General features: G+C 47.6%; 1 protein-coding gene across 1 annotated transcript in view; it reads left to right on the forward strand.

Annotated features, from left to right (window-relative positions):
• GMCL1 (germ cell-less 1, spermatogenesis associated) overlaps positions 1-14306 on the forward strand; it is a 478283-nt gene that overhangs the window by 103907 nt on the left and 360070 nt on the right. The window contains exon 4 of the mRNA XM_078666688.1: positions 7254-7351. Within this exon, the coding sequence (XP_078522814.1) occupies positions 7254-7351 (98 nt within the window). The remainder of the gene's footprint in view (positions 1-7253; positions 7352-14306) is intronic.

Consider the following 14306-nt stretch of genomic DNA (forward strand, 5'->3'; position numbering starts at 1 on the left):
TTATTTTGAGGACCTAGCAGAAGCGAGTGGTCTCGAATTTTCCCCAGAGTGGTCTTTAACTTCAGGACCTGATGCACCCTCCAGAGATGTTCAACCTTATCATGTTGTCATGAAGAAGGCAGCAGGACTTTTGGGTTTGACTTTGCCTACTGTCGAATTTAAGTCAAACTTACTGACTGAGGTCCTTCATTCTCCGAATTCGGCAGTGGAACCTTTACTGCCATTTAATGCTGCTTTAAAGGATCCCATTATGGAGGTATGGAAGAAACCTTTTTAGGTTTTGCCTGGCGAAAGCTGTGCTCTGCGCAGCTTTTTCGCTCAGGCGAAAACCTAATGAGTATAGTAGGGGAGACAGGAACGGCCCCCGTCTTCCATTGGCTAGCTCCATAAATGGAGGCTAGCCATTGGAAGACGGGCCTGTCCGTCAATGCCGGACCAGATTCGGGGGCGTTCCCGAGAATTTTTGGCTTTGGCTACGTCATGCTACGTCAGCCAAAAGCCGGGAACGCCCCCGAATCTGGTCCGGCATTGCCGGCACCCGCCTTCCTGCTCGGGGCCGGGGAGTTTCATGAAAAACACCCAGAGCGCTTCATAGCGCTTTTCTGCCCTAGCGAGTGCTCACCTCGCTTTTTTGTAATTAAATTGTCCCCTGGCAGGCGCCCAGGGACCCTGCCGCTATTGTTTATTTTCACCTCGAGGGAGCCCACCCCTCTGTGAATTCACTCCCCGCCTGCAGTAGCTGAGACGGGCCGCCGCGCTGCCCGCGACGACCCGGAAGCTGAGGGGGCGACCCGGAAGTCCCGCTCCCCCAGCGCGGACAAGGAGAAGCAGCTGCACCCACCGGCGGGGCTCCATGGTGGAAGAGGAGCCCCGCCGCCGCCCGTGAGAGCACCCGGCCCCAAGAAGCGGGACAGGGTGAGGAAGAGCTGCAGCGTCCAAGTACCGGTGAGTGCGGCCGCAGAGAAGGGAGGGGTGCCGGGACACGTCCATTACCCGGAACTCGCTACATGGACGCGCGGACCGGATGCGTCTTCTGACCTTCTGACTCAGGTGAGAGCCATCCCGTCCACCCGATGCTGACCGCAGTAGCCCCTTATTATCTCTCTCTGACCTCATTCTTATTTTCCCTCCCAGGTCGCCTCGAATAGTTCTGGACGCACCCGTCCAGTACAGTACTCCCACCTTTGGCACGGGGTGCCCTGGTCGTTTACTGTACTTTTTACCACGTGGCCGACTTTGTATCCAGTAGTCGCCACCACGGTAAGACCCCCTGCCACTGTCAGTCATCACGCCGCTCGCACTCTCGTCCTCTGATAATCACCCCGTACTTTTTTTCTTTTCTTTAGTCTTCCGAAGAGCACCTGGACATCCACAGAGCGCAGCAGGTGAAACGTGCATCATTTTACATTCCTTCCGACTAGCGGTTCTTCCATGATTTCCTTCCCGCCCTCCTCTGTGACTTGTATACCTTTGTGGGGTTCTTCTTGTGTTATTGACACACGATAATAATATCCTCTTTCTATGTAGACTCGACTAAGGTCTCTCCCAGAGACTGTTTTTAGACCATGCACTACTTGAGCTTCTTACATGTCACTATATGACACTATATTACCTTCTCCTACCACTCTCCAGTGTCACCTGCGTAACTGCCTTTATTCATTCTCCAGTGCGTTTGTGTGCTTAATACACGTATCATTACGAACTCTCGTCCTTTTCATTTATGTGACCCCCTTCTATTTGCCTGTAACTACGCTTGGGCTCGGGCTTGCAGTGTGTGTGGGGGCTTGCAGTGTGTTGGGGGGCTTGCAGTGTGTGGGGGGGGGGCTTGCAGTGTGTGGGGGGGGGCTTGCAGTGTGTGGGGGGGGCTTGCAGTGTGTGGGGGGGGCTCGCAGTGTGTGGGGGGGCTTGCAGTGTGTTGGGGGGCTCGCAGTGTGTGGGGGGGCTTGCAGTGTGTGTGGGGGCTTGCAGTGTGTGTGGGGGCTTGCAGTGTGTTGGGGGGGCTTGCAGTGTGTTGGGGGGCTTGCAGTGTGTTGGGGGCTTGCAGTGTGGGGGGGGCTTGCAGTGTGTGGGGGGGCTCGCAGTGTGTGGGGGGGCTCGCAGTGTGTTGGGGGCTCGCAGTGTGGGGGGGGCTCGCAGTGTGTGGGGGGGCTCGCAGTGTGTGGGGGGGCTTGCAGTGTGTTGGGGGGCTTGCAGTGTGTGGGGGGGCTTGCAGTGTGTGGGGGGGGCTTGCAGTGTGTGTGGGGGGGCTTGCAGTGTGTGTGGGGGGGCTTGCAGTGTGTGTGGGGGGGCTTGCAGTGTGTGTGGGGGGGCTTGCAGTGTGTGGGGGGGCTTGCAGTGTGTGGGGGGGGCTCGCAGTGTGTAGGGTGGCTCTGTGGGTGTGTGGGGGGGCTTTGTATGGCTGTGTGTGTGGGGGGCTCTGTGTGGGTGTGTGTGTGGGGGGCTCTGTGTGGGTGTGTGTGTGGGGAGGCCTCTGAGTGTGTGTTGGGGGGCTCTCTGTGGGTGTTTGTGTGTGTCATTTGCGAGAGATAAAGCTAGTGGCATTGTAAATGACAATGCCATTTATTTATGTTAAAAAAAACATAAATAAAAATATTGTCAAGAGCAATGCCAATAGCTCAAACTTTAGCAAAGGCAAAACCATTGCATTGTAAATGCTTGTTCTGCTCCTGCAGTTTGAAAAAATGTGGCTAGGAGATATAGAGTGGCTCCTGAGGATCCTGCTTTCTTGTCTTCTCATCCTTCTCCTGAGAGTTTGGTAATTCAGGCCGCTTGTTCTAAAAAGTCAGTTGGTGCTTTTCCGCAGGTGCCTGGCGACAAAGAGGCCAAGAAGCAGGATCAAGTTGCAAAAAATACTTTTTCTTCAGCTAGTATGGCATTGAAGTCTTCTAATGCCACTTGCCTTATGGGTAGATATATTCATGCTCTTATGGACTCTATGCGTTCATTAATCCCTAAGGTTCCTGAGGATAACAGAAAGGACTTTGAGGAAGCTTTGTCTGATTCTCAGGCGGCAGCCCGTCAGGTCATTCAAAGTGGGCTTGATACTACGGATTCTGTGGCAAGGATCATGGGCACGGCGGTGGCCACGAGGCGTTCAGCCTGGTTGAAGTCGTCTGATTTTTCAGCTGATATACAATCTGCTCTATTGGATTTACCTTTCGATGGTGAGGGGCTCTTTGGAAGGAAAGCAGACACTGCCTTGGAGAGATTCAAGGATAGCAGAGCAACTGCTAGATCTCTTGGCCTTCAGGTCAGGGGTTCTACGACCAGGAAATTTAGAGGTTTTGGCCGTTCTTTCTTTCGTTCATATAGACAAGGTCAGCAGCAGCAACAACAACAGCAGCAGCAGAATACCTTGTATAGATCATACAGGGGAAAACAGAGGGCACGTCCTCGAGGACGTCAAGCCTCCTCCTCCTCCACCTCTTCCAACCCCCCATCCACAGAAAAGCAGCCCTAGATCCGCCATTCAGGATCATGTAGGCTCAGTGGGGGGTCGGCTTACCCACTTTCTACGAGATTGGGATTCGGTTACATCAGATCTTTGGGTTCTCAATCTCGTAGAAAATGGGTATGCTCTTCCCTTTCGGGAATTCCCTCCCAATTACCCTCCTTGCCAGGGGTATTGCTCAGAGGAACATCTGTTACTCCTTCAGGAGGAAGTCCAAACTCTATTGAGAAAAGGTGCGATAGAGGTGGTCCCAGAGCAGGAAAGGGGTCAGGGATGCTACTCCCGGTATTTCCTGATTCCCAAGAAGGATGGCAGATTTCGTCCAATCCTGGATCTCAGGATCTTGAATTTTTATCTGAAACAGGAAAAATTCAAGATGCTCACCCTTGCTCAGGTTCTTCAGGCGCTGCTGGAAGAAGACTGGATGGTGTCACTCGACTTGCAGGATGCGTATTTTCATATTCCAATCCTGAAGTCGCACAGGAGGTATCTCCGTTTTACGGTGGGATCGCAGCACTACCAGTTTGCGGTCCTTCCGTTTGGACTTACTACTGCGCCTCGGGTCTTCACCAAGGTGATGGCAGTGGTGGCGGCGTGTCTCAGAAGATCAGGGATTCCTGTATTCCCGTATCTGGACGACTGGCTGATCAAAGCGCAGTCGTCAGAGGCTGTGCTTCATCATCTGCGAGAGACAACCCAGTTGTTGTACAGGTTGGGTTTTTCGATAAACGTACCCAAGTCTCACCTGGTGCCCTCCCAGCGCAACCTGTTCATAGGTGCTGTACTGGACACAACTGTATGTCGTGCATTCCCTCCCCCTCAAAGGATTCGCGACATACAGGAAATGATTCCTTTATTTTACAATGGAGCGGTCGTTCCAGTCCTGAAGGTCCTTCGCCTGCTCGGTCTGATGGCTTCTTGCATTCTGTTGGTCAACCATGCACGCTGGCACATGAGGGCACTCCAGTGGTGCCTCCGCAGGCAGTGGTATCAGCACAACGGAGATCTCAGGGAGTCTGTGAGGATCTCCAGAGAAGCTGTGGCGGATCTGTCTTGGTGGAGCGTGGAAGGCAATCTGTCTCAAGGAAAGCCTTTTCAGCTGCCTCCATCGGTGACCACAGTGATTACGGATGCATCCACTCTAGGGTGGGGTGCTCATCTGGGGGATCTGGAGGTCAAGGGCCTTTGGTCTCCAGAGGAAAGGTTGCTTCACATCAACCTTCTAGAATTGCGGGCGATTCGTTTGGCGCTCAAGGCCTTCCTCCCTTCCCGGTCGTTCGGTCCAGGTCCTGACCGACAACACGACCGCGATGTGGTACATCAACAAGCAGGGAGGAGTGGGGTCGCAGTGTCTCTGCAGAGAGGCTCTGCGTCTCTGGTCCTGGGTTCAGGACCATCAGATTTGTCTGATGGCAAATCATCTGGCCGGGGTTCTGAACGTTCGTGCAGACAGTCTCAGTCGGCGGTTCTCAGCCGACCACGAGTGGAGGCTCCATCCGGAGGTGGTTCAAGACATCTTTCAGATGTGGGGGACTCCTCGGGTGGACCTGTTCGCCACTTACGAGAATGCGCACTGCCTGTCATTCTGCAGTCTCCAGTATCCGATGCAAGGAGCCTTGGGGGACGCGTTTCAGTTGAGTTAGAGAGGTCAACTCCTTTTCGCGTTTCCTCCCATACCCTTGATTCCTCGAGTTCTGAGGAAGATTCGCCAAGACCGGGCCCAAGTCATATTGGTCGCCCCGGACTGGCCAAGAAGGGTGTGGTATACAGATCTTCTCCACCTCTCCTCTCACCCGCCGCTCCGTCTCCCTCTCAGGGCAGACCTCCTCTCTCAGATGAAGGGGCAGGTTCTACACCCCCACCTCCAGACATTGCACCTTCATGCCTGGAGATTGAACGGGGCAACCTGAATTCCTTTTCCCTCCCGGCGAGATTGATACATGAGGGATCACACATTGGTAGGGACGCCATGATTCTGGTATTCCAACAGACTTGGTACAGCAAAAAGTTCAGGAAAGTAGCAGAGTCCCTCTGCCAGAGGTGCCTGTCATGTCAACAGATGAATCCAGGCAAGAGAACGTTGTGGATGTCATCTTGTCAGCCAGGCGTGACTCCACTAAGTCCATCTATTCTTATAGATGGTCGAAATTTGTCACGTGGTGTGGGGAAAGGTCTGTTGACACTTTGAAAGCCCATTTGTCTAATGTTCTCCAGTTTGCTTTTTCTGGTAGATACTATATCTGCCTGTGGATTCCTCACTGACCCACCCGCCTCCCCGTTGTCCACTCTTCTATACCAGAGTTACTGTAATGTAATGTATTTATAGTTTGTTATCAGGAAATGTTTCAATAGCTTTCCTGCTTTTGCTTCACACTGTGTGTTTTACCTTTACTATTGTGTACTGTGTATACTGTATGCATTTCTACTGTCATTGGTCCGTCCGTGTGCCTCGATGGCACGGAAAAAAGGGCGGAACTGATGTCATCACGCCGGCGTTGGCCTATTGTAGGCGTCGGTGACGTCAGCGGAGTCGCGAGCGAGGTCGTGTCTCTATGACGTCCTAGTCCACGTCGGCGCGAGGCTACAAAAAGAATTTCCGAATGTTGCTGACGCAAGGGGATATTCACAAGGTGAGGAATCCACAGGCAGATATAGTATCTACCAGAAAAAGCGTTACCGAAGGTAAGTAACTTGTTCGTTAACCCCACCTCCTTTCTGAGCCCTGTTAACTGTGCTACATCTATTTCTCCTTACTCTTTATAGTCACCCAGCGTATGTAGTTTGTTCGTCTTTGCCAGACTTTGTCACTTCTGATCCCACAGGAGCAAGGGCAGTGATGAAGCATGCCACATTTTGTGGATGAGGGCTCGACACCTCTTTGAAAATGATACACCACTATAGCAACTCACTTTAACAAAAACATTAAAAGGGACTTACGAGATTAGGGCCAGAGGTACTATTTTCCAGATTGCAAAAAGCAGGTACAGCTTAGGACCCATGTATTATTAGGTCTGTTTGCAAAGTAAAGATTAAGAATGGGTCACAGCCTGAACAGCATAATTAATATTATTTAGGTAAATTGCACCTCACGCTGATTGTCCACAAATACACGGATGGTGGGTGGCCTGCAGGGCCTGGGCTTGCTTTTAATTTAAATGTAGTTTTAGTTTTTGGCAACCCAATTTCTTTCAGCCAAATGGGCTGCTTGTAAACAAAATGTATTTTTCTATTTTTACAAGTTTGAGTTTGCAGTGGTCCCCGGGACCACTGCTTATCCCTTTTGTTCCACAGTTCGCAAATGGGAACCCCTTTCAGTTTGTGAATGGTACCTCCCTAACATACATATCAACAGGAATCTCATTCTGGAAGGGATGCCCTTAACATGCCCCTTCCAAATTGCGATCAAAATCTATCTATTTCCAGACCTATTTTAGGAGCTTGGAAAATGTTACCTACTGCTTAAATGGGTTTGGTACATGGACACAAACTGTTTTACTGTCGTAAACTTCAAATCAGAGTGTTTGCGACCAGAATTCTCTTTTTGTACATTTGCCATTGTTTTACAACGAGATGAATGAAGGAAATAACACTGGTTTGAGATGAATGTTGTTCTAGGAGAATGTGCTATTTTCTCCATAAAATTCTCTCTCTCGGTCTCATGCATTTGATCTACTGCTGGAAGGTAAGTAACTTCCACTCTTTCTTGCTTTGAACATTTGCTTTCCATGTATGGATTTCTTGCCAGTTTAGACCTTGAGATTCGAATAACAACCATTGAGACTAAGCACTGCTTCTTTTCCAGCTCTGCAGGTGGCGTTTGGATCACTCTATAGAGATGATGTCTTGATAAAACCCAGCCAAGTAATTTCCATTCTAGCAGCGGCCAGCATGCTGCAGCTGGTAAGTCTTACACCCATTAGAAGTGACGAGAGCTCTTTTATCAGACTACCAATGACATGCTCATCTGTCACTTTATTATCTGTAATTAAAAGCCATTGGGAAATATACCTTAGATAAATCATGCGGTTGGAGTGACACTCTTACCAAAAAATGTATCCCTCTGTGCCTCAGGGGAATCTTGAATATTCAGCTTTGAGCTTTTCAGTGCCAAGTTGACAGCTGTCATTTTTTGGCCTGGTGATAATCTGTAATAAGCCACGCCGCCAGAAGTTTATCAAAGTCCGTAAATTAACAGCACATCACCCATCTTGAAGAACCTACTTCAACTGCTGATCCAGGAAAGTACTAAATAGGTCTCTGCCAGCAATACACGAAAATCTGCATTGCTATTCCTAAATGTTCTGAAAAAACAAGGATGCAGAACATAGACTCTATTCTCATGGTGTTGCAGAAAGCACAGTATAAAGAAAATGGGGTCATTTTTTGCCCTAATTGAGCTCTCTAGATCGAACAGAATCCCTATAGAATTGAGACTAATACTGTCAAATCTTGTAACAACCAGAAAGCTTATGTCTGCAGAACTGAGTCTCGGCCATCTTATGTCGCTTATTAGTGTAATTTACATTGGGTCATCTTTGTGGTGAACACTTTGACTACCTTTTTGGACTAATCTAGTATATTAAACAAATAAGCATACAAATATATTGATCGATACTTCGAGCTGAGGACACGTCAAATTCCTTGAAAGCTTCCTGAAATGCTTATGTGAACAGGTGTTTTCTTACTTTATTGTCCATTGCGGTGCCTCCATGCCCCAAATTTTGTACCTGTATTAGGATTTTTCGCCCATGTTCCTGCATCGCTCTTATGAGCATCTTTTTGTTTTCCCTTCCTGCATCTGCCTTATTGTGATGTTTAATGCCGTAGTGCGTTGCAGGCCGGGAAATGCCCTGCAACACTGTCTGCATACCATCGCCACCCATTATGCATTTAAATCACTTCGCCACCCACTTATGTTGGGTACTCGGTTGCAGGGAGATTATTGTATTATCAACTATATTGCACCCCAGCCAAAACTTCGGTATTGCTCACCGCTCCAAAACATTGTGTGCTCAGCAAACACCAAGGTTTTAACGCATATTCATACTCTTTGGAGTTCCTGAAACAGGTGAAAGAAAGTTACTGATCTGAAAGATTTTCAAGGTATTTCGTTGCACTCTAAGCCTAATTCGAGGTGCCCTGAACTTGATCTTGATCGGCTGTTTGCCTTACCACAGGCCACCTCTGTTCTACTTGCTCAAGTTCTACCTTTCAAATCCTGGACTGTAGATTCAGTACATCTAATCAAGGATTCCACTTCAGTGAATTGTTCCTCCTTACTCCTCTGATTAGAAGCTATAGTGTACTCTGCATTTAAAAGAGCCTAGATTGTTTGTTTAGAATGACACTCACCGATCTTGGATTGCAGCCTCGTCACCAATTTCAGCCATTCTGTTGGTTTAATTTCATTGTGGTAAGCCGAGCTGAAAATCTCTTTTTAGTCAGTTGGAGCAATTTGAAAACAATTACCCTACGATATGCAATATTTTCTTTTTAAATGCAGCATGTTCTCCGTGTGTCATTTTACCTGCTTTGTCACTGAAGGGTGAAACTGTTGTCTTCGTCTCCTGCCTTTCCGGCTAATTAAATTCTGCACTTTCATTGTTTGAATTGAATGTAGTATATTCCGGTCTGCGTGCAAGATCTGGTAACAAATCACTTAAATCGGTACAAACAATGTAAAAGTAATAGAGGTGAGATCTGCCATAATTTGTTTAATGGAGGAGCACGCTCCATAGCCAAAGTGAGCTACCTTTTCTGTAATATTATTTTGAGCAGGTAATACAGCATTGCAGTGCCACTGCCGCAAACCATTGCGCAGAGTAGGAGTAAAGATAAAGCAAAAGAGGTAGCTTGATGGGTATATAGGGTAGAAAGAGAAACTGGTAACAACATGCATGGTCACTTTCAGGAGCCAGCAGCTTCCACATCATGACATCCCAAGCACTGGCAGTTGCCAAACCACCTTGGTTGTTTTTCCAGTTCATGCTGAAAGGATCACAGAACATTTTAGGGGTTTGTCCATCTCTTCAACCTTTGATTCTTTTTTGTATGCCAGTTATGGTCCTGAAACATGCCTCTGTCTCTGATCACAAAGATGATTGTCCCTAAACTATCTTCTGGCCTCAAGATTTTCCATCTTAGACCATTTTGGAGATTCATTTGCCTGCTACCCTACAAGCAGAACATCCATATGAAGTATTTACCTCAGAGGCACAGGAGAAAGAAATCTTTTACACCTCTTGCTGATGATCCACCAGTGTCCAAAACAGGTGCAGCTATGTTGTGGACTTCAGGTTTACTGACCAAATACCCGAACACGGTCATCACCAACAAAAGACGTAACCACCTTCTAAGACTTATTAGTCCAGGAGTAACAAAACATTGTATTGCTTTGGAAATCCCAAGTTAAGCAGTGTTGGTGACCTTGGAGACATTCCAGCCATGAATCTCACATAGATATTGATTTCCCTTGGCACCATTGTGTTCAGAGCCTGTAGAGACATTTCTCACTTCGGCTGCCACCAAGACTGCTCCATTGCACTGCCGTAACAAATACAAATATAAAAAATCGGATCAGGATCCCATATACAGAGTATTTCATATTTTCAGTTTGTATTAGTTCTGAATTCAGTTTTATTTTCTCAGGGATTTCAAATTTTTTCAGAAATTGAAAAGAAAAAAAATTGCTTATCAATAATTATCCGTGTTTACCCTACTTTGCACCATATACCTCGGGTTGGTGTTTGTCCAGTGCCTGTAAACAATTTGCTTTTTTACCTCCCTTTCCTCTTTCTTTCCCGTTTTCAATTCTTCCTTCCATGCTCCTAATTATTTTTATCAGTAATATTTAATTATTTCCATCAACTCCATGCCTGTCCCTGTTGCCAGCACTCAACTAATGTTTCCACCAGGACAATTCCACCCCACGTCTAGTATGTGGACAGATGGTGATGTTTTTACATCTCATTGAAATTTTATTGCAGAAGATTATTGGGGAGCATTTAAACAAACAACTGTCCTGCTGCCCTATTCTTCAGACAAATGAGAAGAATCTACTGTAGATTTTGATTCAGAATATGAGATCCATATTATAAAGTTGTGTTTTGTTCTTGCAAGACAGTGCCACACATCCCTTTTCTTTGTCTCGAGATACCAAGAAAGGATTTGGCAATAAATGTGGTTTCACTGCCTGATCTCACCTAACCTATTCATCCACTACATGGTCTGATGGGAGAATTCTGATCCGGAATTAATATGCATATTGTTGGCTATATGGTCTTTGGCGATTGAAAACTGTGCTGCTTTATAAGGAAGCAGCTGAGTTAGTAAATAAACTTAGTGATATTCAAAATTCCTTCGTTTTTTGCCTGTGCAATTTACATTGTGAATGAAGTTTATCTTGGCATTACAGGACACGCGTGTAGGAAAGCAATAACTGCATCTGAAAGAAACACGTTAGTGATAGATTCCTTACCTTAGAATATCCCCAGGCGTCAGACTGGATCCGGAAAGTTTTGCTTAGCAGTACCTCTGAGCGTCAGTAGGTGGCGTCCTGCGGCTCCGCGTCCGTCACTGGCCTCAGCGCCGAGATGACGTCACGGAGGGTACTTAGGCGCAACCCATGCTCGCTGACATCAGTTCTTTCTTTTTCCGCGCCAGCAAGCGCAGATCCGGATTGAGCACGTACCTTAGTCACTTTTTGACTACTCTTTTGGGACTTTTGTCCCCCCTTTTTTCTCCTGGTGCACGTAGGGATGCCCGGCTTCAAGTCTTGCGGGTCGTGCCAAGTACATTTGACCTGACTGCTGGCTACTGGCAAATCAGACTAGCTGAGGATGCCAAGCCAAAAACGGCATTCTCAACCCCTAGTGGGCATTACCAATTTATTGTGATGCCCTTTGGTTTGAAGAATGCACCTGCCACATTTCAGAGGCTGGTGAACAAAGTCCTAACGGGTCTGGAAGCCTATAGTGCAGCATATGTAGATGATATATCTGGCTTTAGCACCACCTCCATTCTTTCTCTCTCTTCTCAAAATTGATGTTGGTCTCTGCCCTCTTCAAAAATCTAAGACTCTTCATAGATCTCTTGCATTAACAAAATAAAATAAAAAACATAGTACCATTGCACACTCTTTTTATGGGTTTCATTGCCCAGTTCCATCTAAAGAATTGACATATCCTTCTGAATCTGCTTTCAGGAGACATTTAAAAGAACTTCAAATTGCGATGCATCCTCTGACAAGGATCTGCACTGTAGCCTTTTCCCTTCAACCACACAGTTGTAGACTCTGTTGGCGCTTCCCTGCTTCATGTATTGCACTGACCCTCATCTCTGTTCTTATCATCTAGATGAACTCTTGCTTATAAATATTTGATGTACGCCACTCTTTAAAATTTTATTATAAAATGTTGTTCCTCTTACCGTATTATTTTACATTATGTATTTTCTCTTTGGAATCTTGGTTGCTGTCTTTAATTTGAAACTTAACGCTCACTATGCAAATTGTTTCCTTTATATTGTTATCACTGATGGTAACTTTAGGGGAACTGTTAATTCTCTGCATACATGATGGGAATTTGTATTTGCTTTCTGTTCTACTTTACATTGTACGTTTCTATATCCTAAGAATCGAAATTTGCCTAGCATTTGTAACGGTAAGTTTCAATTCTATTAAGGACACGGAGGCGAGGATTATGCTTTTCTTTCTTCGCATTTATTACAAATTGAAAAACACAGCAGCCTTAGAAAAGCTCAAAAATGCAGAAAAATGCTTACATAACAACAATAAAGCATTTTAGTCGCATAAATAAAGAAAAAACAATGTCTCTGGGACTACAACTCCCATCATGATAATACAACAGTCTGAACGGAGTCCCTCCTCTATGTCCACAGTCCATAGATAGGCAGTCCCTTCTCCATGTTCCTCCTCTTTCTTCGCGCAAATTACGCCATCAGTTCATTGGTCAGGCTTGGAACCATCATTTCCTAACAGAAGAAATAGAACTGCGTCAGCGCCGTAACGGAAAATTTAGGATTTTACAATCGAATTAACTATTCAAGGCTCATATTCAACCATGAGGAAAAACATTTAAAACCTGATTACTTACTGCCATACGGGGGGGTGTCGTTCGACGATATACCGGGTGGGATAATCCTCGCCTCCGTGTCCTTAATAGAATTGAAACTTACCGTTACAAATGCTAGGCAAATTTCGATTCTATGGCAGGACCGGAGGCTCAGATTATGCTAGTTCAAAGCTTACTCACCACCAAACTTGCAATATCCACCACCGGCTTAAAGTAAAACCTCTTAAAGGTGGAATCGGAGGACCAGTCCGCGGCCCGCATCAAATCTTCCAGACGAGCTCCCGCAGAGAAAGCCTTAGAGGCCATGGCCCCTCTGGCAGAGTGAGCTCCGAAACGTTTGGTATCAATACCTGCCTCTTGCATGACCCAACGCACCCACCTGGCTATGGTGGGGGAAGAGACCGCATGGTGTGGTTTTCGCAAGGCAATTAACAATTGTCTCTCGCCCGGAGGGCGAATGTCCCAAGTCATATCTTCATAAGCTTTCAGACACTGAACAACACATAGCTTCGGGACATCCACGAAAGCCGGATACGAAATTGTTCTAGACGCCGACTTTGTGCGGCGACCAATCGTGAAGGTGACCCCATCCGGTGAAAACACGCGTGCCGAGACATCCAGAGCACGCACATCCGACACTCTCCGGCAGGACACCAAGCATAGAAGCATAGCCAGTTTAGCCGAGAGTTCCTTGACCGATAGGTACCTATTAGGTTGCCAGGACAGGAAAAGGTTCAAAACCAAATTGACGTCCCAAAGGACTGAGTACCGGGGTTCTGGTGGTAACGATAACCGGACGCCCCGCAAAAGTCGGCACACAAAAGGATGTACTCCGATCGGAGCACCGTCAACTGGGTGGTGTGCCGCAGAAATAGCCGAACGCACAGCATTAATCGTGCGGTAGGCAAAGCCACCCACGGCCAATTCCGCCAAATAATTCAACACGGGTACGAGTCCCGCGACCAAGGGATCCAAACTCCGTCGAAGACACCAACGCACCCACTTAGACCAAGCGGATTTGTAGCGCTTCGACGTACTGACAGCCCAGGCCTTGGATAACAGACCCTCAGCTGATCTCGAAAGGCCCGGGAGCGACCAACGTCTCCTGAAAGCCTCCATGCCATGAGGAGGAGAGAGCCCTGAACGATGAGAGGATGCGGATCCCGATCCGGGTTGAGGAGCAGGTGAGGAAACCGGGGGAGTAGGATTGGAGAATCCCAGGAAAGTTCCAGAAGAACTGGAAACCAGACTTGGTATCTCCAGAGCGGCGTCACCAACACCAGCTCCACTTCCTGCCGGCGAACCTGCGCCGCCGTTCGCATCACCATCGAAAAAGGTGGAAACGCAAAGGGCTTCTCCTTGCTCCAGTCCTGGAGAAACGCGTCCGTGGCCTCTGCCATCGGATCCGGTCTCCAACTGAAGAACCTCGGAAGTTGATGATCCAAGCGGGACGCAAACAGGTCCAGTGAGAAAGGACCCCACAGCCCGTTGAGCCAGCGAAAGACCTGGACATTCAACATCCACAGACTGGAATCCCGGAGGTACCTGGAGTGCCAGTCTGCCACCTGGTTGGCCTGACCCGGCAGGTACTCCGCCGTCACCGATACATGATGTTCTAGACAGTAATCCCAGAACTGTTTTGCCAAATTCGCCAGTGCACGGGACCTCGCGCCCCCTAGATGGTTCACATACCGCACTGCCGATACATTGTCCATCTTCAATAGGACGCACGACTTCACTGAGTCCCTGGTCCAGCAGCGTAC

The sequence above is a fragment of the Lissotriton helveticus genome, chromosome 11 (genome assembly GCF_964261635.1).
Source record: "Lissotriton helveticus chromosome 11, aLisHel1.1, whole genome shotgun sequence".
In the NCBI taxonomy this organism is placed as follows: domain Eukaryota; kingdom Metazoa; phylum Chordata; class Amphibia; order Caudata; family Salamandridae; genus Lissotriton; species Lissotriton helveticus.